The following is a 23666-nucleotide window of genomic DNA, read 5'->3' as shown; positions in this document are numbered from 1 at the left end:
ATACCAGTAGGCCAGCTCTAATAGTAATTTGGTATGGCTTCGCGGGCCAAATGTAATTAGGCTGGCCCGCGGGCCAGAGTTTGACACCTATGGTACAGGGCATTGAAGATGATAACAGTGGGTGGATTATGTTCTTAAACTTAGTTACAGCGCTTTCAGAAAGACATCTACTGTGATAAAGTCTACTCTCCACTGCTGTGTAATCAATTATTGTAAATGTAAATGTTATCAGGAAATGATCAGACAGGAGAGGGTTTTCAGGAAACACTGTTAAATGTTCAGTTTCTATGCCATATGTTAAAACAAGGTCTAGAGTGTGATTAAAGTGGTGGGTGGGTTCTTTTACAGTTTGCATTGTAGATTCTCACTGAAGGCATCAAAACTATGAATGAACACACGTGGAAGTATGTAGTAAACACAAAAGTGTGAAACAACTCAAAACATGTTTGATATTTTGCATTCTTCTGCTTTGACTCCTGCTTCGCTCACTCTTGGCCTTCTCTCCATGAGCTTCATGAGGTCGTCTCCTGAAATGGTTTCCAACAGTCTTGAAGGAGTTCAGAGATGCTGAGCGTTTGTTGGTCCTTTTGCCTTCACTCTGCGCTCCATCTCATCCCAAACCAGCTCCACTGGGTTCAGGTCAGGTGGCTGTGGAGGCCAGGCCTCCATCACTCTCCTTCTTGGTCACAGAGGCCTCACACAGCCTGGAGGTGTGTTTGGGGTCCTTGTGCTGTTGGAAAATAAATGATGGGATGGCATGTGGCTTCAGGATGCTGTGGTGGCCATGCTGGTTCAGTGTGCCTTCAGTTTGGAATAAATCACCAACTGTGAAACCAGCAAAGCCCCCCCACACCATCACGCCTCCTCCTCCATACTTCACGGTGGGAACCATGCATGTAGAGACCATCGTTCACCTTTTCTGCACAAAGACACGGCAGGTGGAGCCAAAGATCTCAGATCTGGACCCATCAGACCAAAGCACAGATGGTCTAATGTCCACTCCTTGTGTTTCTTAGTCCAAACATCTCTTCTTGTTGCTTTTCCTCAGTCGTGGTTTCTCAGCAGCTGTTTGACCGTAAAGGCCTGATTCACACAGTCTGCTCTGAACATGCAGAGATGTGTGTGCTACTGGAGCTCTGTGCAGCATCTATCTGGGCTCTGATCTGAGCTGCTGTTAACGATTTCTGAGGCTCAGCAGCAGAGGGACTCTCGCACTTCCTTTCCTGGGCGTCCTCATGTGAGCCAGTTTCATCGCAGTGCTTGATGCGACTGCACTTGGGGACACATTCAACGTTTTAGCAATTTTCTGACTGACTGACCTTCAGTTCTTAAAGTAATGATGGGCTGTTGTTTCCCTTTATTCAGCTGTTTGCTATAATATGAACTCTAACAGAGCCCAGGTTTATCCCCACCTGGGTCTGTCAGACCATCTCTCCCTTCTGCTACACCCAATATACACACAAAAGATCAAGAGCACTGGGATTACAACCAAAACCGTGAGAACATGGCCGCAGGATGCTATTCCGATGCTTCAGGACTGTTTCCACTGCACAGACTGGGATGTATTCAAGGTGCAGGACACTGACAATCGTGTCGCATTGGACAGTTACACCTCCACTGTCTTGGACTACATCTGTTTCTGTGTGGACAATGTAACAACTTGGAAACGATTCCGTGTGTTCCCTAATAATCCACCCTGGATGACACACGGAGTTCAACAACTTATTCGAACAAGGAACAACGCTTTCAAATCCGAGGACCAGGAGGCATACAGTGCTGCCAGGGCCAACCTGAGAAGAGGCATCAAGACTGCCAAGCAGCAGCACAGGAGGCGTATCGAGGCCAGGTTTGAGAACAACACAAACCCAAGGCAGGTCTGGGAGGGCATCAGGGCTATCACGGACTACAAAAGAAGAACACCATCACCCTCAGCCGACAGTTCTACTCTGGCTGAGGATCTAAATCTCTTTTATGCCCGTTTTGACAGGGAGAACACCGACCCTGTCCTGTCCCCTCTCCCCTCAACCGACCCTGCTCCGGTCCTGAGCACTCATGAGCTGAGGCGTGTGTTCCGGAGCATTAACACCAGGAAGGCGGCCGGGCCGGATGGCGTGCTGGGCCGGGTGCTAAAAGACTGTGCTGCGGACCTGGCGGACGTCTTCACCTCTATATATAACACCTCGTTGTCCTGTTCACTGGTACCATCCTGTTTCAAAGCAGCAACCATCGTTCCCATCCCAAAACAGTCAAATGTCACATGTCTGAACGATTTCAGACCTGTGGCACTCACCCCCATTCCCGCCAAATGCCTGGAGAGACTGGTCATTAAACACATCAGAGCTGCTTTTCCACCATCCCTGGACTCGCACCAGTTTGCATACAGGGAGAACCGGTCAACCGAGGATGCGATCGCCACAGTGCTGCACACATTACTGAAGCACTTGGAACACAGGAACACCTATGCACGGCTCCTCTTTGTAGACTACAGCTCGGCTTTTAATACCATCCGGCCATACAAACTCCGTCCCAAACTCCACCAACTGGGACTTAACTCCTCTCTGTGCAACTGGATTGTGGACTTCCTCACTAACCGTAGACAGAGTGTCAGAGTGGGTAAGAACACCTCTTCCACCCTTGTGGTCAACACCGGTGCCCCTCAGGGGTGTGTTCTGAGCCCTCTGCTATACAGTCATGGGTGAAGAGAGTGTATTTCCTCCTGCGCGTCCAATCTCATTGTTAAGTTTGCAGATGACACTACAGTGCTCGGACTTATATCCAACAATGATGAGACAAACTATAGGACAGAGGTGCAACAACTAGAGTCATGGTGCCACGACAATAACTTGGTCTTAAACACCAAAAAGACCAAGGAGATCATTGTAGATTTCCGGAAGAGGGGTCATAACAACCATCTGCCTCTCTTCATTGGCAGTGAGGCGGTGGAGAGGGTGAGCAGTTTTAAATTCTTGGGGGTAACTGTGACCGAGGACCTGTCCTGGGGCAACCATATCACTTCAGTTGCACGGAAGGCCCAACAGCGCCTCTACTACCTGAGGAGACTGCGGAGCGCACACATTCCCAGATCTCTGATGTTGAACTTCTACAACTGTGCCATCAGCAGCGTTCTGACGTATGGATTTCTAGTGTGGTTCCCCAGCTGCACCAAGGCCGATCAGCAAGCACTCCAGCGGGTGGTGAAAGAAGCTGGCAGAATTATTGGAACAAGTCTGCCAGAGATCAGTAATATCTTCCCCACTCGCTGTCTGAGGAGGGTGCACAGTATCCTGCGGGACCAACATCACCCTGCGCGCCACCTTTTCCATCTGCTGCCCTCAGGGAGAAGGTACAGGTCTATACAGGCCAGAACATCCAGACTGGCCAACAGCCTGTATCCACAGGCTGTGAGGCTCCTGAACTCTCTGCCCCCCTCTCACGGACAATAACCATATCCAACTTCTTAATAGCAATGAACTGGTCTGCATTGGTGCATCATATCTTTATTCTCTTCCCCCTCCTGCCCCCCCCCCCCTCTTTCTTAAATAGATAACTATCATATCTGATATCATATCTCACAGTACAATAATATTGAATGGGTTGCATTGTTGTATTTTGTCATGTTTCTCAGGTCTTTGTCTGAATTTCTACGAACATTATTGCTAAGGATTGTCTTATTGCATTGGAGTCACACTGGGTTAAATATGTACACTTGGGTTTTAAGGGGTATTTATTATTTTCTTCTTTTTTTGGGTTGTATGGAAGCCCCAAACGCAATTTCATTGTTCTTGACAATGACAATAAATAAATACTACTAACAGTTGCCAAACGAGGCTGTCAGCTGTGCACCAACCTGATGGTCCCAACACCATTAATACATAACTCCATATATCTTCATATATTTGATGTCTTCAGTTTGTATCTACAATGTAGAAAGTAGTAACAATAAAGAAAAACCATCAGATGAGGTGTATGCAAACCTTTGGCTGGTGGTGTACTTTAGTCACTGAGAGGCAGCAGGTGGTGGATGTGCGTTTGCAAACCTGTATGTTGCTCCAGTTCAGGACCAACACACTAACACGGGAACAGTGAACACTGTCACACTGTTTCTATTAACCGAAAGCTCTTTGTGTTTTATTTCTATTCATTTCAGATGGCTCGATGTGAGTGTGTCCAACCTCACATGTACCAGGTACTGGGTGGTGTACCTGCAGGTCATCCAGGAGGCTGTGTGGCCCGGTGGAGCTTTGCCAACTGCCCCGGTGTTTGAACGCAGCCAGCAGCAAAAGGATGACACCAAACAACAAGCTTTACGCTGTCTGATGAGACTCGTACCAGGTACGTCTCACGCTCGTTATGGCGCGATCCTTGAATCGGCGTCGTTCCTGTTACAGTATTTGCTCTTATTCAGTCAGTTTGAGTTGTTTTTACATCTCAATCTTTTTTCTGTGTCTAGATCTGGTCTCAGATGTGTTGGGCTCAGAGAAGTACAGACTCAGCTGGCAGACTGCTCTGGACTCTTTTCAGGACCCCCACATCAACAGGTCAATATACCCACTTTGTAGCGAGCCTGTCTGCCGTCAGACGCACCTCTTCTTCTCAGAAAGGATTCATCATAAAATTATACAAAATATGGTTCTTACATCAGATTCTGCTTCCTGTTGTCATGCTCAGTTTTTATTTGATTTCCTTCATTAATAAACAAAATGATCTATTTTCTGTGGGACGCCATATGAACGGTAGAATCAGCACAACCTGTAACAGCTCCCTTTTAGCTTTTTGTCTTTTTGTGTGCATTCGAGCGTCCACAGTTTTCAAGATATAACTTTTGTCTGAAGATGTCAGTAACAGCTCGAGGTGATTTAGACTGCAGAGTGGAGTAAAAAAGAGTTTGGCCCGTTCCTGATTTTAGATTTCCACAGCGCTGTGAAATGTGCATTCCAGTTATCACAATCGCGCGATTGCAGTTGTTGCTGAGTGACCCAACCAGGGAATCACTTCTTGTCTTCGGCTTCACAGCATTATACTCGGCCTTGGAGGGCATGGTCAGCTAAGTGTTTGAGCTTCACTCTTACTCCACAAGGTTAAAGTTGATATTGAAAAGTAAACATATCCAGTATAAAATATCATGAAAGGTTGTGGAGAGATCAGTACAATACTACAATACCTTTTTTTTTTTAATGCAGTGCCGTACGATGTCTCAATGCTGCCATAAAGTTTTGTCAAATCACAAACTGCATATGTTCAAATCACACGTTTTTACAGCGTGTCGAAGCCAAAGACTTCATCCAGTTTTGTTTCATTCTGGTTAATCGTCAGCATGTTGTGATAAAGACGTCATAAGTTTCAGTATAGCCCTCGCCCTTCAGGGCCAGTTCAAGTTTCCAACAATGGCGGCAGCTACTTAGTCTTAATATTACTCTTGTTTATGTTTCTGGGCCAAAAATAAACTTTTAAGATATTTTCAGGTGAGAATGTAGCTGTGCAAACTTTGAATATCTGCTTAGTTTATCAACACATCACGTTTGCAAAGTGCTCGGACGTTTTCATAGACGTCTGGTACCCACCAGCTCTATAGCCGACCGGGAGGTCAAGGGTCACTAGAGCTGATGAGAACAGCGAACTCTCTGCACATCATTTTCTGACCCCTTGTGTTCTTTGGCTACTCAGGTTAAACATGATATATGAGTCACTCAGATAACTTAAAAATGTTGTTGTTTGGCTTTTTCAGTGTTTTATTTGTTCCTGGGTAAATCGGTTTGGCTGAGATTAAAGTTTTCACACAGCTGAATAAACGTCAGCAGACAGCTGATCATCAGAAGTGTGAGACGGTCGAGAGTTTACTCCAGTGTCCTGTTATATTTTAGATAGCAAGGAGTTTATTAAAAGTTAATAAACTATCATCTGTTTTTATTTTTAGTGAGCAGCTTAAACACTTCCAGCTGTAAGCTAATGATAGTTATATAAGAGCAGATGCTGCTGGTGCAGTCAGCTGGACGTTTTACGTCCAGTGGATGATGATCTGATTAGTCGACTATCAAAATAATAATTTGTGGCAGCCGTAGTGTGTACTGTTTCTAACAAAGCCACATCTCCACACTGACTCTTCTTTTATATGTCACCAAACCAACTGGCATATCTGTAAATGAAGATGATATAACCGTGACTGGGTTAGCTTTACTCACTGCAGGTGGTAACTAGCTGCTCTTGCCCCCTTCCAGATCATTTATTGTTCCACAGTCAGAACAGCGACCTTCCAGTTTCGGTGTGGAATCAGTGGACCTTTAAATTGAAAGCTGCTATCTTTATGCTGTTTATGAGCCTGCAGGGAGCGGTCTCATAAACAGCAGTCATACTGGAAGGTATCTGGACATGTCGAGGAAATCATCCAAATTTAAATCAGGTGTATTGTTTTATTGTTATGGGAAGACCCCTGGGACTTTTATCCACATGTCTCATATTATTAACTTCTGCTGCTTGCAGACATTTGAGACTTTGCTGTAATTTGATTCACTTCCACTCGTGCCCGTTAGTGTTGCCGTTTAGTTAAGTAAAAATAGAAATGGACAAACAGTAAGTGTGACATACTAGTTAACACTTATTTAGTCTTTAGCAAACTAGCAGCATGAGATTGAGGTGTGATGACCTTACACAATATGTTCAGATGGATTACCAGGAAACGTTAAAACCTTCCCTTCCTTCAGCTCCCAGCAGGTTTGACAGTAGATGTGTGTCAGTGCTGTAGCAGACATTTCTCTAGCTCTGACCAAAAACCTCATAAACTGACATTTTATCCCGCTTCTCTTGTAGCTCCTGGCATTCTGACACTTCAAGCTGAGATGATGTACTTTGTAAATATGTAGTGTGCTAAATGTGGCTATGCTAGCATTGTTATGATAGGATGCTTATGATAACATTCATCTCAAAGCACCGCTGTGTCAGAGTAAGTCAGGGCGGTGATAGATACTCATTTTTATTTTTGAAAAGCCAGTCACCAAAAGTGTGTTTCCACAAACTGGCTGCAATTCTTTGCTTTGTTTGTTTGGTAAAGAAAAGTAAATTCATAATTAGATTCAATCGTTTTTGGGCTTTTCTGCTGCTGATAAAGTCCAGAGAGATTTTGAATCGGAGAGAAGAAGAAAATTCCAGTAATACCCAAAACTAATCTGACAAAATCAAAGCATTTTCTTTTCTTTTTAAAAGTGTATTATTGTTTATTTATATTTTTCCAGCAGTAAGAGTCTATAAACCCTAATAAGCTCACACGCACCTCCACACAACCTGGTGGGAAGGAGGCGTCGACACTGTAAGAGCAGGCTTCAGCCGGCCTGCTGCCTGGTGTTGGCACGTACTGGCCGTCACACAGACCTGGCAGAGAAGAGGAACAGCAGACTAAGACAGCCATGATGTAATCTGGTCCATAAGTTTTTATAAACAGCAGAAAGAAAGAGAGCAGCTGACAACAGAAAGCTCCTGATTCTGTCGAGTACTTGGTGCGCTCTGATGGACACGCCAGAGACAAACAGGTGTATCTGATCAGGTGGGCAGTGAGTGTACGTGCTCAGGTGCACAGACACAGAGGCAGGCTCACCTGGAACGATGCAGTACAGTAAACTGTAGGTCGAAGAGGGTGTAACAAACAAACAGTGCAAAGAAGCAGCCGCGTCCACATCATGTGATGTTTTTACCTCTTCAAAGGAGGGAAAACCTTCTGTAGCTATTCTGTGTGTGTGTGTGTGTGTGTGTGTGTGTGTGTGTGTGTGTGTGTCTGTGTGCGTGTGTCTGTGTGTGTGTCTGTGTGCGTGTGTCTGTGTGTGTGTCTGTGTGCGTGTCTGTGTGTGCGTGTCTGTGTGTGCGTGTCTGTGTGTGCGTGCGTGTGTGTGTGTGTGTGCGTGTCTGTGTGTGCGTGCGTGTGTGTGTGTGTGTGCGTGTGTCTGTGTGTGTCTGTGTGTGTGTGTGCGTGTGTGTGTGTGTCTGTGTGTCTGTGTGTGTGTGTCTGTGTGCGTGTGTCTGTGTGCGTGTGTCTGTGTGCGTGTGTGTGTGTGTGCGTGTGTCTCTGTGTGTGTGTGTGTGTGTGTGTGTGCGTGTGTCTGTGTGTCTGTGCGTGTGTCTGTGCGTGTGTCTGTGTGCGTGTGTCTGTGTGCGTGTGTGTGTGTGTGTGTGTGTGTGTGTGTGTGTGTGTGTCTCTGTGTGTGTGTGTGTGCGTGTGTCTGTGTGTGTGTGTGTGCGTGTGTCTGTGTGTCTGTGCGCGTGTCTGTGCGTGTGTCTGTGCGTGTGTCTGTGCGCGTGTCTGTGTGCGTGTGTCTGTGTGCGTGTGTGCGTGTGTCTGTGTGCGTGTGTGTGTGTGTGTGTGTGTGTCTCTGTGTGTGTGTGTGTGCGTGTGTCTGTGTGCGTGTGTGTCTGTGTGTGTGTGTGTGTGTGTGTGTGTGTGTGTGTGTGTGTCTGTGTGTCTGCCGTCACTTGAGCGTACGATGTGTGCAGGAGCACTTTAACTCTTCCAGAGATGACGTGACAGCAACTCTAACAGGCGTGTGAGGGGGAACAGTGAAATACAGTCAGTCCAAGCTTCCCTCTGGATGAATGGTTACAGTCTGAATCTCGATGTGGACTTTGAACTTGTCCCGCTGTGCCCAGCAGCTCTGCTTTGCTTCCTCATCTGTTTATTGTTGTTTATTTCTGTGGTGCATTCACATAATTCTTTAATTATCTGCATCCAGCTGTTTGCTATCATTTCCAAACATTGTGCCACAGGTTGATTGGAACTGGCACCGCACCTGCAGGGTTTTGGGTAAAGGGCGCTCTGTTAAAGAAAAGTTTCAGTCAGGCTGCTCGTGGATTGGGCTGAACCACAAGTGAAGACGTGTCCACCACAGTGTGTTAACACGAGGTGGTAGACCACTGCAAGGAGTTAGTTGTGTGAGGAAAACAATGAAAATGTGGCGTGCTTTTTTTTTTAAGGTATGTTAAGATTGCACAAACTATACTGAAAACCCATCACTACTGTGTTGAGCTGCTTTCACAAATGTACTAATGTAACCTATTCTAGCCATAGCCGTCGTTCTCCATCCATTATCTTAACTATATCCTATCATGGCTGTCACTGGGAAAGAGGCTGGAGGACACCTCAGACAGGCCGTCTGTTCAACGGTATGGCTAAGACTAGACTTGTAGTCAAGACCGCCTAATCCGAGACCAAGACAAGACCAAGACCAAGTCGAAACGAGACCAAGACCGGTCTTGAGACATCCAACTCTAGCTAAGACGGAGGCAGCACATCATGCCACCATCTAAAGAAACTGCTAACAAACCAAGTAATTAATCTCCATCTGTCTGCAAAGGGTTGCAAAGTCATTCCTAAGGCTTTGGGACTCCATCCAACTACAGGGCCGTTATCCACAAATACAGAAAACTCGGAGCTTTCGCAGGAGTGGCTGGACTACCACAATGACTCCCAAGAGCACACATTGGGGTGGCTGTAGCTCAGGTGGTAGAGCACGTCAGCTACTAACCGGACGGTTGGCAGTTCGATCCTAAATATCCTTGGGCACGATACTAACCCCATATTGCGCTCCGATGCGTCCATCGGATGAATGTGTATGAAGTAAGCACAGTTAGAAAAGAGTGAAGCTTGGGTGAATGAATTAGTTGTATAAAGCGCTCTGAGTGCTATAGCTATATAAGAACCAGTCCATTTACCATTTATATGACTCATCCAGGAGCTCACAAAAGAATCCAGAAGTAAATCTAAAGGACTGCAAGCCCTGCATATCTGTCTCAGACTGGGCCAGAAAAAGGAGAAAAAAGCCAGAAAGCACCTCGGTGACCTTGAACGTGACGAGACAAATGTTGAATAATTAAACCAACACTGACGCTCCAGTGCATTTGGGCGGTGATGCACACAGGTGTGCAGCTGAAGTGAAGTTAACTGATGACAACACTGTTACCAAAAGTGCAACACAAAGTTACAGAAGCATCATTATTAAGCTTTCTTACTCGTGCCACCTCATTTTCACCACGGTGTGCAGTTAGGTATGAAACGGTTGCAAACACTGACCCTGGGACGTGTTCCTGCTTTTAGACAGATATCCTGTTGATGCTTCCCTAACAGAGCTGTGATGAATCAGGATGTATCAGCGAATGTTGTTGTTTTGAACTGGAGAATGGGTTAGCTGTCACACAGTGACGTATGCTAAATGCTATAACAAGCTCAGATGCTGTATCCTAACACACTCACCAAACAGCTGTCTAAATGAGTGTGTTAGTAAAGAGCAGCGTCTAATCGCACAATACTAACACTCTAACAGGTTGGTGACGCAGGCTGTTTCATGTCATGTTGGTGCTGTGTTCCCTCAGACACCTGGTGTACTGCATATTTGATCTGCTGCTGGAGTTCCTGGTTCCTGAAATACCTGAAGAAAACTTCCAAAGAAGCCTGCTGCAAACGCTCTGCAAGAACCCAGAGAAGCTACTGGCCTGAGGAGACGCATGTAAACCCACCTTCCATCATCTTAGCTCGTCTCATCTACAACTCCCAGCAGTGTGAGGCTGATATCATGTTCTGCACTGAGAGTGAGGGGCTGATTTTGGTCACCCTGACTCCGGTCCACTGAGATCTGTGTCTAATTATGTGTTGATGTAGTGACATACGATACGATGTTCTTGAACATGGTGTCCTGGACACACACTACATTTGAAACAGATGTGATTACATGAGAGCACCTGGTGTGTGTTTGATCTCACGGTGCACTGTTCAGATCTAAAGATGTGGTAAAGCCTCCTGCGATATCCACTTCCAGCCTCTTCCTGTCTGCTAAACACCCCAGATTTCATTAAACTCCCTTCAGATGGTCTTCACACCCTGCCCTTGTTCCCCTCCACGGTCTTTTGGTAGAAAAGCTTAAGAAGCAGGATTGCTTCGTCCTTTTCCACTTGAGTCTCACAGCGCTCTCAGAGTCGCTGTATCAGCTCGTTTCTGACTCATCCTTCAGTATCGCTCCGGATCTGTGCAGAGCCACACATGTGATTGTTACGTTACACATCTGGATACAATCTAACCTCTGAGTGAGGTGAAGGGTTGGACAGATGATGTTTTACGTCACAGTCCTTTAACAGTCGATGCCTGCATAACATAAGAGGAGTCGGCACAAAGACGGAAGGAAGAAATGAAGGATGTAGGAAGTGTCTTGGCCTAGATCCATTTTAATGTCTTGCTTCAGTCTTTGCTTAATTGCAGAGCTTGAATTACTAATTAACCAGTTTTCCTAAAGAGTTGATACAATATTTCATTACTCAGCTTTTCCTTTGATCTACGTACGCTGATGACTGATGAGTTACCGCTGCACTGAGGCAACAGGTCTGCACTTGTTCCCAGCCTGTCAGCATAAACAGAACAAGCTGTTTGCTGGGTCCATCGTACTGCTGACAGTTGATTTTCCAAAAGCAGAAGGTCAGTAAACACTGACTGCTGTGTATTTAAGGTCATTCATTCTCTGGATGAGGATGTGCCAGCTGGTAGATCCCGTCTTTATGTGTAGGGTGTCCAACGTTGCTACACAGGGTTGAGGGTTGTCCAAAGTTTAATGTCACCTCGGTGTCTGGTGAGCATCCTCGCTGTGACTCCTTTATGTACCGTCACACTGAGCTATTTCACAAACTGTGCACACGTAGGTTTCCTTCTTTGTAACGACAAACTCTTCAGCTGTGATCAGCCAGCAGGTGTACGCTCCTCAGGTTGGCTTTAAAGACGTAAATGGTGTTTTGCTTTGTTCATTCTGATCACAACTTAAAACGTAATAAGTGTGCAGTGTCCTGTTTTTGTAGTAAGTTGTGTCTGGTTTCAAAACGTCTACATCCACCAAAACTGCAGTCTGAGCAGGTTTAAAGTGTAGATACAGTTCATTATACTCCCTGGAGGTGTAACCGTGTTTAGCAATGTTCATCAAATAACCTGCAGCAGCTCATCGTGCCTCTCACATCAGCTGGTTTCCATCCATAGTGACACAAGTTCTTTGAGAAGATCAGTGAATAAATGCTGTTTACTGCCATCATCTGTCACACAGATGATGGACCTGTGGAGGTTTCCTGTGCTGTCTGACTGCAGGTCCAAGTTCTCCAGGCTGTGCTGTCAGAAGCAAGTGATGACACAGCTGATTGCACCTCTCAAAGCTCAAACAGAAAGTTGCAGCTCGGTCATCGTCCACACAGATGCAGCTAGTTTCGTCTGTCGTGGAACAAAAGTGATTCTTTGCACTTTGCTGTGTTTTCTGTGGAATGGGGCTGAATCAGTTACAGCGACTAAAAACCAAACCGATCAACGGCAACAGGAAACCCAACTAATGTTGTGCAGCTCCCCTCCCACCACCGGAACAGCTGTGACTCATCAGGGATGTGGGAACTGGACCCGTGGGGGTTTCCTGTGGTGCCTGTGTGCAGGTATTTGGTGCTGTGGGTGCAGATGTTCAGTCAGATCTGTGAAAGGTTGGAAGCTCGGCTCCGTGTTTAGTGTTGTCCTGCTGACAGTGCTTTTGCCATTATAGATTAGCTGCTCTACATAATACCCATATGGATGCTGGGAGCCTACAGAACAGCGCACTGTACAAACATCATCAGTTTATAGACTTCAGCAAGTTTCATTTTTAATTTTCAGGGACTTTCTATTGTGCACTCTGAAAATGTTCATAAAGACGCTTCTTGAGCTAGTATATATGACCATGAAGTGATGCTGGTAACCCTCCCCTGAGAGCTGCAGCACATGGTCTGCAGTCACTTTGAACGTATTGTTGAACGTTCTGGCGCCTTTAATGGGCAGCCTTAGCGTCTCACGATCACATAGAAAATGTTAGAGTTTCTCAGCGCGTCCTTATGAGCAATGTTACGGCGCTTCATTTGTTATTAGCGTCCCGTCTTATGTTGAGCACATCAAATGTGACTGAATCTGCACATTCGCCCTGTTACAAACTGAGATGTTGTGTTTTGCACTCATGTCCTTGTATCAGTCTTGTCTTAACTTCCTGTCTTTCCTTTCTATGATATTAGTGTGTCACTATTATTTATCTGTGCCCATAAAATCGAGACAGATGTGCCAGCGACGGAGACGACAGGCCTCTGCTCTCAAGTGCTTTTATGTCTCTGTGCTGCCTTACAGTGTGACTGCAGTGGACCCGTGCCTCAGCACAGCCCCCCGTGCTGAAACACTTTACAGTGTCAGACTCTGACTGCTGTGAAGGATGGACAGCATATTATCTTCCTGCTGTTGCTGCAACCGTGACAAAACTGATCAGCGTAATTACAGACTCTTCTTTCTCGTTGTATATGCTTTATCATGTTTTATTATGATTTTACTAAACCAATATGTCCAATCAAAACAAGCTCAAATAACATTAGATGTTAGCATGTTAGCCATTTGTAGGTAGTTAGCAGCTATTAGTGGTGTAACGTTTACAGCAGCTGGTCCAGCGCAAGAAAAGCGTTTCTCTAAGAATGAAGACGTGCTGTTCTACGTGGCAGTGATGGTAGAATATCTGACATTAAACTGAGTACATGTGCAGAGACGTCCTGATGTCTGCCAGCTACAGTGTTCCTCTAACCCCTGTAAGCTCTCAGCCATTCACAGAAAGCATTCTCTCAAAGCTTACTGCCAGTTTTCTCAAACAAATGACTACACGCTGTGGGCTTTACAGACATGATGGTAAATGAGACATTTTTCCCAATAATGAAAGGGTTAGGAAACAGGAAGGTCCTAATATGGTCATCTGTGAGCACAGCAGCCAAATTCCCTGCTTCAGTTCCTGAGGGAAGGTCGGTTTGAAAGGTTTGTTTCATGCAGATGATCTGTGCCGTACCGAGGCCCAGTATGAGCTAAATATGGCTTATTTTAAACTGTGAATCATGCAAAGCTACGCTAATGGAGTCTGAGAAATACAACATGAAGCTGGAAACAAATAGGCCTGCTTTACTCAGTAGTAGATGTGAGACATCATCTTTGTATTGCGTTAATGCCAACATATACAGCAAAGAGCCACATTTTTGTAAACCGCAGACACTAATGCGTTATGTTCACCTGTGTGACTGCTCGGTTCCCCTCCTCGCTGTTTGTTGCCCGTCTGCACCAAAACTTGTGACCGTGTGCTTGTGCTGTCTTTGTAAACCTTCACATTTAAAACAACAATAAACTGACTGATTCTGAGCTGTTAAATCTGCGACTGTTGTTCACACTCATTATTTTCTTGGACCCAGGTGGAGGTGACGCTTTTTACAACAGACCTGTGAGCGTCGTCTTTTATGAGATTTTCTATTACAATAGACGTTAACTGTCTCCCCAGAATTCTGCCTGCAGTTAAATATGTTTTCCATAGTGTCTTTATCCCCCCTGTTGTGGCCATTTTACTTTCTCTGTCCTGTAAGCACCCCGGTGATTTCTAATAGCCCACAGTAAAGATCATAGATGATTCTTTTAAATCGGATTACTTTCAGTTAAATCTAATATTTCACTGCTCTTCTGTCCTCATGCAGTCGCTGTCACACAGTCCCCAATCAACATCCACTTGGAGAAGTGAAAACTTTCCATTATTCCCAGCATTTCTAGGAATTCTGCATTTGATTAAAGGTTTAACCTGAGAGCACATCCTTGGCAGATGTTCTGTGGAACGCCTAAGCAAACATCCCATAAAACACTGGGAATAATAAAGTGTTTCATCATGCTTCCATGGAAACCAGTGATAATACAGTTTCAGACTGGAATGAGCTGCTTTGAAAACACGTGACATCAGCCACATAAAGGTGAAGGGGCCTTGGACTGGAATTTGTGACGGCTGATGCCAAATGTTCCGGTTCAGTCGTGTCGTTATGCGGTCTGTATCAGTGTGGTATGAGCAGACCGTGGCGGAAGAAGCTTCTCTGAACAGTCAGAGGAGCAGGGCGTTAATAACGCACGACTGTACCATGTGAGCACACGGGGGGAACCCGGACACGTGAAGCTTTAACACGCCGACCAGAGCAAACGTACCATCGTCATTTCTGTCACGCAGGCCGATTCAGATACTTCTTTCCGTGCAGGTTCTGAAAGCAGCAGGTTGTAATTGGTCGAGTGTTTGCGTCCCTCATGAATATGATTTGAAATTCTTTCTTTAATCAATGAAACGATTATCAAGATGAGTCCAAAGTGGTTCTGTGTTATTTTTACACATTGTTGGTTGTAAGACAGAAAATCCTCCCACTGAACTTTGACCAACCGGAGCTTTTTATTTATTACTGACATTTACTGATGTTTGCATCTAACCGAGCAGCTTTTACCCAGACCGGCTAAAGCTGACGAAACAAAGTGCAGGATAGTGTCATGTAAATGCACCACAGATATAAAATGTCCAGGACAGAAATAGCTCTGCTGCACTGACGGACGTTATCGCCTCCTCTGATCGTACCACACGATCAAACATTAAACGCTCATAGTTTCGATAACCGAGTCCCAAAGAGCGCAGCCGTGCCAGTAACAGCCTCCGTTCCTGGAAGTCTATTCAGGGAGCTTCTCAGAGGTCTGTGGGGGCGGGGGACCCGCAGAGGAAGACTGACATCTATTAGGTTTGATTTCTTAAAATAGTTTCAGGCGATTTTATGGCAGAACAGTTAATCTTGTGTCAGTGTCGTGCAACACTAAAACATTAACTGAAATCTACTACGGTAAGTTTGGCAGAACAGCAAAGCGGCCTTTAAATTAAGTAATTCCCCCCAAATTCCATGAATTTTCCTAACTGGTCATCCAACACAAGCAGTCCAAGACAAATCCGACACACCGTGCGAGAGTCGTTCCCTGGATCACAGAAGGACTCATGAACATAAACAGGAGATTTCATGATTTTTCTTTTCAATTTGACATCATCTCACAACCCTTCGCCTCTAATGTTTATGGAAAACTAAAGATTGTAATGCAAATCTCGTCATATTTGATGCAATATTAACAAAAACACTAAAATCATTGCAGAACTTCTGTGGCAGAGGTAACTTTGTAGAGTGTCCACTTACAGAGACACACTCGCATCCAAATCCATGTCTGGAATTCCCAACCAGAGAGGAATCAGCGGGTTTGACCCCTTGTTGCTGTGAGCCGCCGTGCTGCCTTCTTCCAAACGCTCTTAATTAAAGCGCGGCCTGGTGCGGTGGGGGGATGGGTGGGCAGATTAGCGCCGTTTTAGGAGTAAAGTTGCGCTCGCTCACAGCAGCGCTGACGCTCTATGTGACCCTGCACAGGGTTTTGGTAGAGGCCGTCGCACCCACATGACCAGACCACCTCGCAGAGTCTCTGTAGCAACTGCAGCCCCGGACGCTGGAGGAGGCTGCAGGTTTGGAGCCGGTCGCAGGTTTCCATGACTACAGCCCATCCCAGCTTTACTGCAAATTAATAACCTTCAGGCCAGTTCTGCAAAAAACAACTCAAGACTTGTGTGTGTTAGCACTACTGCTGATATGTGGCGGTAAATGTAAAAAAAAGAAAAGGATTAAAGTGAAGCGTCTACAAATAGCCGACAGCTAAATAAATCTACGGAAAAGAAATATCAGCTGGGCTCCGTCCAAGTTTCCATCCAGCACGGAGCACCGAGACGGTCTCGATCAGCAGCTCTCTGATGCAGCTCTGCTGAAGCCTGTGTCAGTTTTGCTGAAACCATTTTATTAATGAAAGCTCAGCATGTAAACACAATGTGAGGTCAACAATGAGCCTGAACTTTGACATTTTGTACTGTAGCTGAGGAGGTGAAGCAGGCTGCGTGGGAAGATTCCTATCCCTGCAGCGTCCTTCAAGCACACAATAAAGAGCTGTGTGTGTGTGTGTGTGTCTGTGTGTGTGAACAGGTGACTGCAGCTCTTGGTGCTGCAGTCACAAAACGACCACACGGTGAACTCGGAGCCTTGATCAGGCTGCTCATTAACATCAATGGGTGCAACTATTCAAAGTTTCCCTTTGCAGAATCTTACAAACATGTATGCATTTGTTCACCTCGATGCACCGTGTGAATCCCGCATGTCTAACATACATGAGACATGCAAACTAGTTTAAACCGGCTCGTCGATTGAAGGTTCCCGGGCTCTGCCCTTTGGAGCCTCACTAAAACATAAAGACATTCAAACTGTTTGTTAGATTTTACTTCCTGACACTTCCTGTAACAACGTGCAGCCGTGTGCACAACATAACGCCAAAAAAACAACATCCCATCGTGTCTAAGAAGACGAAGGCATCATTATATGAAGATCATGGACCATTTTTGGCTGCTCCAATAAAAAGGTGACACTTACACTCAGAGCGCTCTGGAAGAACACTGAGATATCAGCTGCGCTGTGATAAAGAAACAAAGGCGAATGTTTAAATAGCAACATTAAAAGTGTCCATCTTGTCCAAAACCCAAAGTTAAATCTGCCGTGTCATTATTGCCCCCCACCCACACACACCCCCACCCACCTGGCAGCATGCGTCCAGCTGCTGTTGTTTTGGGCAGTAAATGAGTTTAAAGTCTTGCTTCTCTGCTGATTTACATGAAAACCACATGTTCTTCATCTTCAGCAGGTTACGCAATCTGCTCTCATCAAACCTTCCACACACACATACACACACACACACACATACACATACACACACACACATACACACACACACACACGCACACACACACACAGATACAGACACACACACACACACACACGCACACACATGCATGCGTGGTTCAGCTGATTGCCCTTTAAAGGCTTCATTAGCTGTTATTTAAGATGTGGAACAGGGAGCCGTGTTTAAAAGCTCTGTGAGGTGTTTGGACTTCTTCCTGTTTTTGCATCGTGAAACGACTGAAGCAAAAATCACGTCTGGAACTGCCTACAAAGCCCACTTCAGTCCATTTCTTTTTAAAAATGAAAGCGTTTTATGCACATTCGACAAAGGGCTCACAGAATCCCAACAGACGCACACACAGACACGTTTTTGTGTGGTTTTGCACTCGAGTTCTGCTGCTGTGCATGACAAATCAGGACTCTTGTAATGTGCAGACAGTTATTGTTGTTATCCTGAAACAATTTGCTCAGATGGAGCATTTTTAGTTTAATGCAACATAAAACTACACGTGTGGAATGATCACACCATTGCCCCCCAGTGGATCATAACGTAAGACTGCTTGTTGTTTTGCTGCCGTACAGTTTTTGAAGCACTTTGGAACACACTTCATTTGACAGCTTCAGTTTCCAGAAGTCATGGTTGGACATCAGGGCTAGAGAAGGAGGTGGAGGAAGTATGCAGCCTGAAGCAGGAAGGAAGTTGGCTGCATACTTATTTATGACAGGATTTAACTGGAACCCAACATCTTCATATCCAGTAAAATGCTTTAAAACTGAACATAAAATATGATAAAATGAAATTAATATAAAAATATTTGGAGTCATATTCACCTGCACACACTTCCCTGGCTGACTGCTATCACAGCGTCACATCATGTCTTCACAGCAAACCTGCTGGATGGCACCAGCTGATTGGACGAATGTGTAAGACACATGTAATACCTCTAGATGGCGACGTAAGCAAACTGATGCTGTAAGCTCCATTCATGGAGGTGGCCGCAGGGAGGCGCTGTATGATAAAATGAGAGTAATTCACCTGTTACAGTCACGAGCCTACAGTCAGCTGAGACATCCACATGCACTTTAGTTAGAGCGGTAACAGCTGGTTAAAGCTGGTTATTTGTACTGGTGATCACATTGTAAATATTATGATCAATTTATTCTTTTGCACAGCTGAAGTTACATGAGTTATTATGGCACGAGTAACACAACAAGGACAAAAACAGAGTGAAAACGAAGTGAGGGAGCTGTCCTCAGTCCTGCTGTTTCAGCCTTTAAAGGGGAACTCATTTGGACTCGTTTGAGAGCAGCCTTGTGTAATGACAAAAAATTAACTTTAAAACAAGTCTGACAATCAGATAAAAGATGGTTTTTGATACCAACTATTTATTGCAACTTTCAACTTTGAGCAACGAATAGTAAATAAACTGGGACTGAACTTCTCTAGTCATGTGACTTCTCTTAATATCTTATATCTGTGCCCACAACCAGGTTAGAGGTGGTGCCTGAATGCTTGAGATGCCTCCACGAGGTTATTGAACGCCCATCCAGGGTTAGTGTTGGATTAATGTCCATCTGGGAGGTAAAGGTGGTAGAGCAGGTTTTCTACCAGTGGGAAGGTGGGTAGATCGACCTCACCTCCCCGAATCCATTGGTATTTATGTCTGAAGTGCACAGGCACAGATACACACTGTGTGAATGAGGCTTCTAGCAGTTCAGTTCTTTTTATAGAAATTTCTCCTGTTTGGAAAACCAAAATGGAAAGTCTTGAACTGGAATTCCATGAAATTATTCATAATTCATTTGAAATGTAATTTATGAAAATGTAATAAAGTACTGGCGTATTTGTCATGTGGCTAAAATATAATCCACAACGCTTGACAGCTTGGACTTACGAGGCTCAGATCTAGTGCTTCGTCTGTTGCAGATCCCACCTCCTGTGACACAGCTGTTTATATACTACAGTATATTGATTAGTACAAGGATAATACATACTTTAATAAGATGCAACAGGGAGCTGCCCAAACGTAATCATCTAATGGTCGCTTCACGTAGTTTTTTAAAGCAACGGGTTTGTCTAAAGTTCTGGGAACTAATTCGATTCTACAGTGCAGTTGTATCTCGCTGTGTTAGTCAGCAGCTCGTACTCTGCAGGGTGGACATGTTTTGTTTGCAGACTTCATTGGAGCTGAAGTCTGACACAAACAGCTTGTTTTCATTCGTGATGGCAAAATCTACAGGAAATGTAACTGCAGACCTTTGAATCGATCCAGCGGGGTCTGTGAGGTACAGCCGTGCAGACTGTATCCGTACAGGGACGGAAACGCACTGCAGCGTTTCCCTATTTCTGAGAGAAGAGCAAGCAGCTGGGGGTGGGGAGAGTTAGCTCCCAGTACAGCCAGTTGTTAGCTGGTAACCAGCTCTGGGCCTCGCTGTTGCAATGCAGTCAAAACAAGCTCCACAGCTGCATTTGTAACCAGACCCCCCCCCCCCCACCACCACCACCACCCCCCACCACCACCACCTCTGTGTAATTGACTGGCACTATATTTGTTATTGTTTCACCACAGAGCTGTGTGGAGCCGGCGAGTCAGGAGGAATCAGCCAGACTTGTTCAAATGGTGAGTTTAACAGCGTGGCCTCGGCTGCTCATCAAGACTTTGTTACAGGCGGTGATGTCACGGTGAGGAAAAAGGCGGAGGAGCAGTGGCCTCCTGTTTGTGCGCCTCATTTGCTGAAATTTGATTCATAGAAGAACATTTGTTTTGCAGTTTTTTTCTCACAAACTTGTGACAAGGATAAAAATCCTGTTCTGTGTGTGAGAGCGCAGCAGAGAAACATCCAGAAACACTACACCACTTAAAGAAACAAGTAACGATGAAGCCCATCTTCTCTCTCTGTAGCTGGGACTCTTTCCTTCAACTTATTTTGTTTCTGTGGTTTTAAGTAAAAATGTGTTAGAATGTGTTTTGTTGATTTTGTTGCTGTTTTATGCTTAATGACTGTCATCATGGTCAGCAGGTACTGGCTGCTGCCTGATACTGTTACAAATAGTTACAAAGTTACAAATCCTAGTTTGTCGTATCTTTTAAAAGTCCAAGTCTTTTTCTTGATAGTGTTCAAATATTATTAACTGCTATCTGTTGTCAGTCACTCAGCACAGGAAATATTCTGCACACCTACAAATTGCCCAAAGCGTTTGACCTGTTACAGGAAATCTGTGCATCATTCACTACAGTGAAGGTTCTACATGTACAAATGTTTCCTAAAGCATTTCAGCCATCACGTTTCATCTGTAGCTCGGCAGGTTTCTAATGTCCACTCAGTATAACTCAGTACGACAGCTTAGATGTACTTTATTGAGTCTAGTTTAGCAAACTTTGTAGTCCATAAAATCTGATTGGCTGAGAATTTTTGAAAAGACAGAAAAATTCTGTCTTGTATATACTTGTATATATAAACGTATACAAGTACTTTTATACACAAAGTACTTGTATAAAAATGGATGTGTTTTTGTGTCACGCCTCAAACACAGCACAGTCACAGGAATGCTGGTGTTCTCTGTAACTCTGAACTCAAACACTGACCAGGTATCGTTACTCGCATTAATCTCTGGAAGCAACAAGTCACGCTTCTCCGTCTGGTGCTGTGATTTGGGTTTGGATCAGTACTTGTCTGACTGCACTGTGCCAAGTGTAAAGCTTGGTGGAGGGGGACGGTCTTGTTTTTCAGGAGTTAGCCTCGGCCCCTCAGTTTCCAGTGAAAAGAACTCTTCATGGTTCAGCATACCAAGACATTTTGGGTCATTTCATCCTCCAACTTTGTTAAAACTTGACTGCACACCAGTGCACAAAGCAAGGTCCACAAAGACATGGATGAGCGAGTTTGGTGTGTAAGAGCTTGACTGGCCTGCACAGTCCTGACCTCAACATGATGGAGCACCTGTGGGTTGAATTAGACTGCCAGCGAGGCCTTCTCATCCAGCATCAGTGTCTGACCTCACAATGCGATGGAAGAATGGTCACAGTTCCCATAAACACATTCCTGAGGTTGAAGCTGTTATAGCTGCAAAGGGTGGAACCCTGTGGACTAAGAGTGGGATGTCACTCAGGTTCACGTGCGTGTGAAGACTTTGGGCAACATAGTATCAGACACGTGTTTTTCCATCCATCTTCTTGAAAAAGTAACACCTTAATTGTTTTGGTAATAAGCTGACATCGGCACATATGTTTCTTTTTGTACTTATGTTGGTGTTCCTGTCAGGAGTAATGTGGCATCATCGAACAAAGTCAGTGGAACCAGGCTCACCTCACTATTTCCTCGCACGATCACTGCTCTTGGCCATTTGTAATATTTTCACTGAATAATTCATGAGCTGGCAGCCGCAGGCTCACACCTGCACCCACAAAGTGAGAACACATGGGTGCTGCTGAAGTAATGGTGCCACGTGTTGATGCTGTCAGGCCAGTTTTCCTGACAGTCTGGTCTGCAGTTGCACTTGTGTCTGAAAAAAAAAAGATGAACAAAGCAGCTCACAGTGCAAAACGTTCTTTTTTACCTCATGTTTGTGAGCCAACGCAGGTCAACACAGGCGCTGCGCAGCCGCACAACCTCTGGGCCGACTCCGGAGAGACAGACGTCTCTTCCTGCAGGCTGTCCGTGCCTCACGGAGCTCGGATACGTGTTGGAGGAGGTTGAACCATGTTCACAGTTTTCCCTCATGGGCAGTGGACACGGTTTGGTCTGTGATTTTGACAGTTGCAATATTTCTTTTTCTGTGTGCCCAAGGAGTCAGAAGGTTCCTGCTTCTCCCCATGCCTGAGTCTGACCTCATTACTAATTTAAATACACACTTTAATTGCTGCTTTGCAGTATTTTGATTAAGACAGATAAATACCTACCTTCTTACCTTTTTCTCCTTCATTCCTACTTTCTGTTTTAACAGCAAAGTTCGAAGTCTGAAAAGTTCCAGATGTTTGTAGAAAAAGTGCTTTAAGATCAATTAGAATTGAACCTTCTTGTAACAGCGAAGACTCATTTTCACAGGAGTCGTGTGACATTTTCTGAAACTCTGATGCAGTATTGTAGTGCATACTAACAGGTGTGACGTGTTCTAGAACGGTTTATCATTGACGTGTGTATTTACAGCTGGCTGGTATGCGGACTGACCTTTGACCTTGGCATTCTTAGCACCAAGCGCAGGCCAGCCTGTGTTTTCAGCTTCTGTACGTGTAATCAAACAGGCACTAAAAGCAGCGCTTGTTTCTGTTAAAGTACAAGTGAACAGAAGATACAAACTCAGAGACTTTAAAACCATTAATCCTGATTTCAAATGAGCATGTGTCTCAGTGTGTGTCTGTCACATGAACAGCAGTTTATAGTCTCCGCCCAGTGACGGCTATGACTCGTTTTTTAAAAAGGTTTTTAAAGCACAGCTTTCAGTGTAATACTAGAAGTTCATTACTGTCGGTTAAATGTTCCAGCAAAGCCTTGAGGTTCTTTTCAGTGTTAGTACAGGATATGAAGCCTTGCTGTTAGCATTGCACCATGGCCGTCGGAGCTAACTCGCCCATTTTCCTTGAAAACATGCAGGAGAAAAACAGAACAAGTAGAGCTAGCATCCACGAATGAAACAAACCGAATGCAAAGCAGGAAATAGCTTTAAACCTTTCTGAGGCTTTAGCTTCACATTCAGTATGATCATGTTCATATTCATTCAATTACATTTTATTTACACGTGCCAAATCACAATAACAGCTGCATCAAGTCACTTGATATTGTAAGGTAAGACAATAACACAGAGTAACAAAACGTGTTTCTCATGCACAAATGGAAGAAAGCAGTCCTGCATATGTGTTTAATATGTGCATAGAAGGGCATCCTGGTCAAAATGGCTCCTCACAGTGTTACTGGAGCCATCCAGAGTAAGCATCTGGTTAGATACCATGTTTCGAGGATTTTAAGCGCCGAGTACAATAACCTCAGTGTTTTCCAGTAATATCCGTTCATATTACTACAATATTGTTTTGAAATTGTTACCAGCCAACAGGAAAAAACCCAAAAACAAGAAGAAATAAAGTTGC

General features: G+C 44.8%; 1 protein-coding gene across 2 annotated transcripts in view; it reads left to right on the top strand.

The window, feature by feature from the left end:
- Nucleotides 1–14192, top strand: part of snx19b (sorting nexin 19b) — a 54545-nt gene extending 40353 nt beyond the window's left edge. Inside the window, exons 11-14 of one of the 2 annotated variants that reach the window (XM_014407729.4) lie at nt 4148–4332; nt 4451–4538; nt 10348–10481; nt 13139–14192. In XM_014407729.4, the coding sequence (XP_014263215.1) occupies nt 4148–4332; nt 4451–4538; nt 10348–10471 (397 nt within the window). In that variant the 3' untranslated portion in view covers nt 10472–10481; nt 13139–14192. Of the gene's footprint in view, nt 1–4147; nt 4333–4450; nt 4539–10347 lie in introns of both variants that reach the window. The other variant, XM_014407728.4, reaches the window with a different exon arrangement.
- The last annotated feature ends 9474 nt before the right edge of the window (nt 14193–23666 follow it).

This window comes from Maylandia zebra, linkage group LG14 (genome assembly GCF_041146795.1).
Source record: "Maylandia zebra isolate NMK-2024a linkage group LG14, Mzebra_GT3a, whole genome shotgun sequence".
In the NCBI taxonomy this organism is placed as follows: domain Eukaryota; kingdom Metazoa; phylum Chordata; class Actinopteri; order Cichliformes; family Cichlidae; genus Maylandia; species Maylandia zebra.
This window is presented reverse-complemented; position numbering and strand designations above follow the sequence as displayed.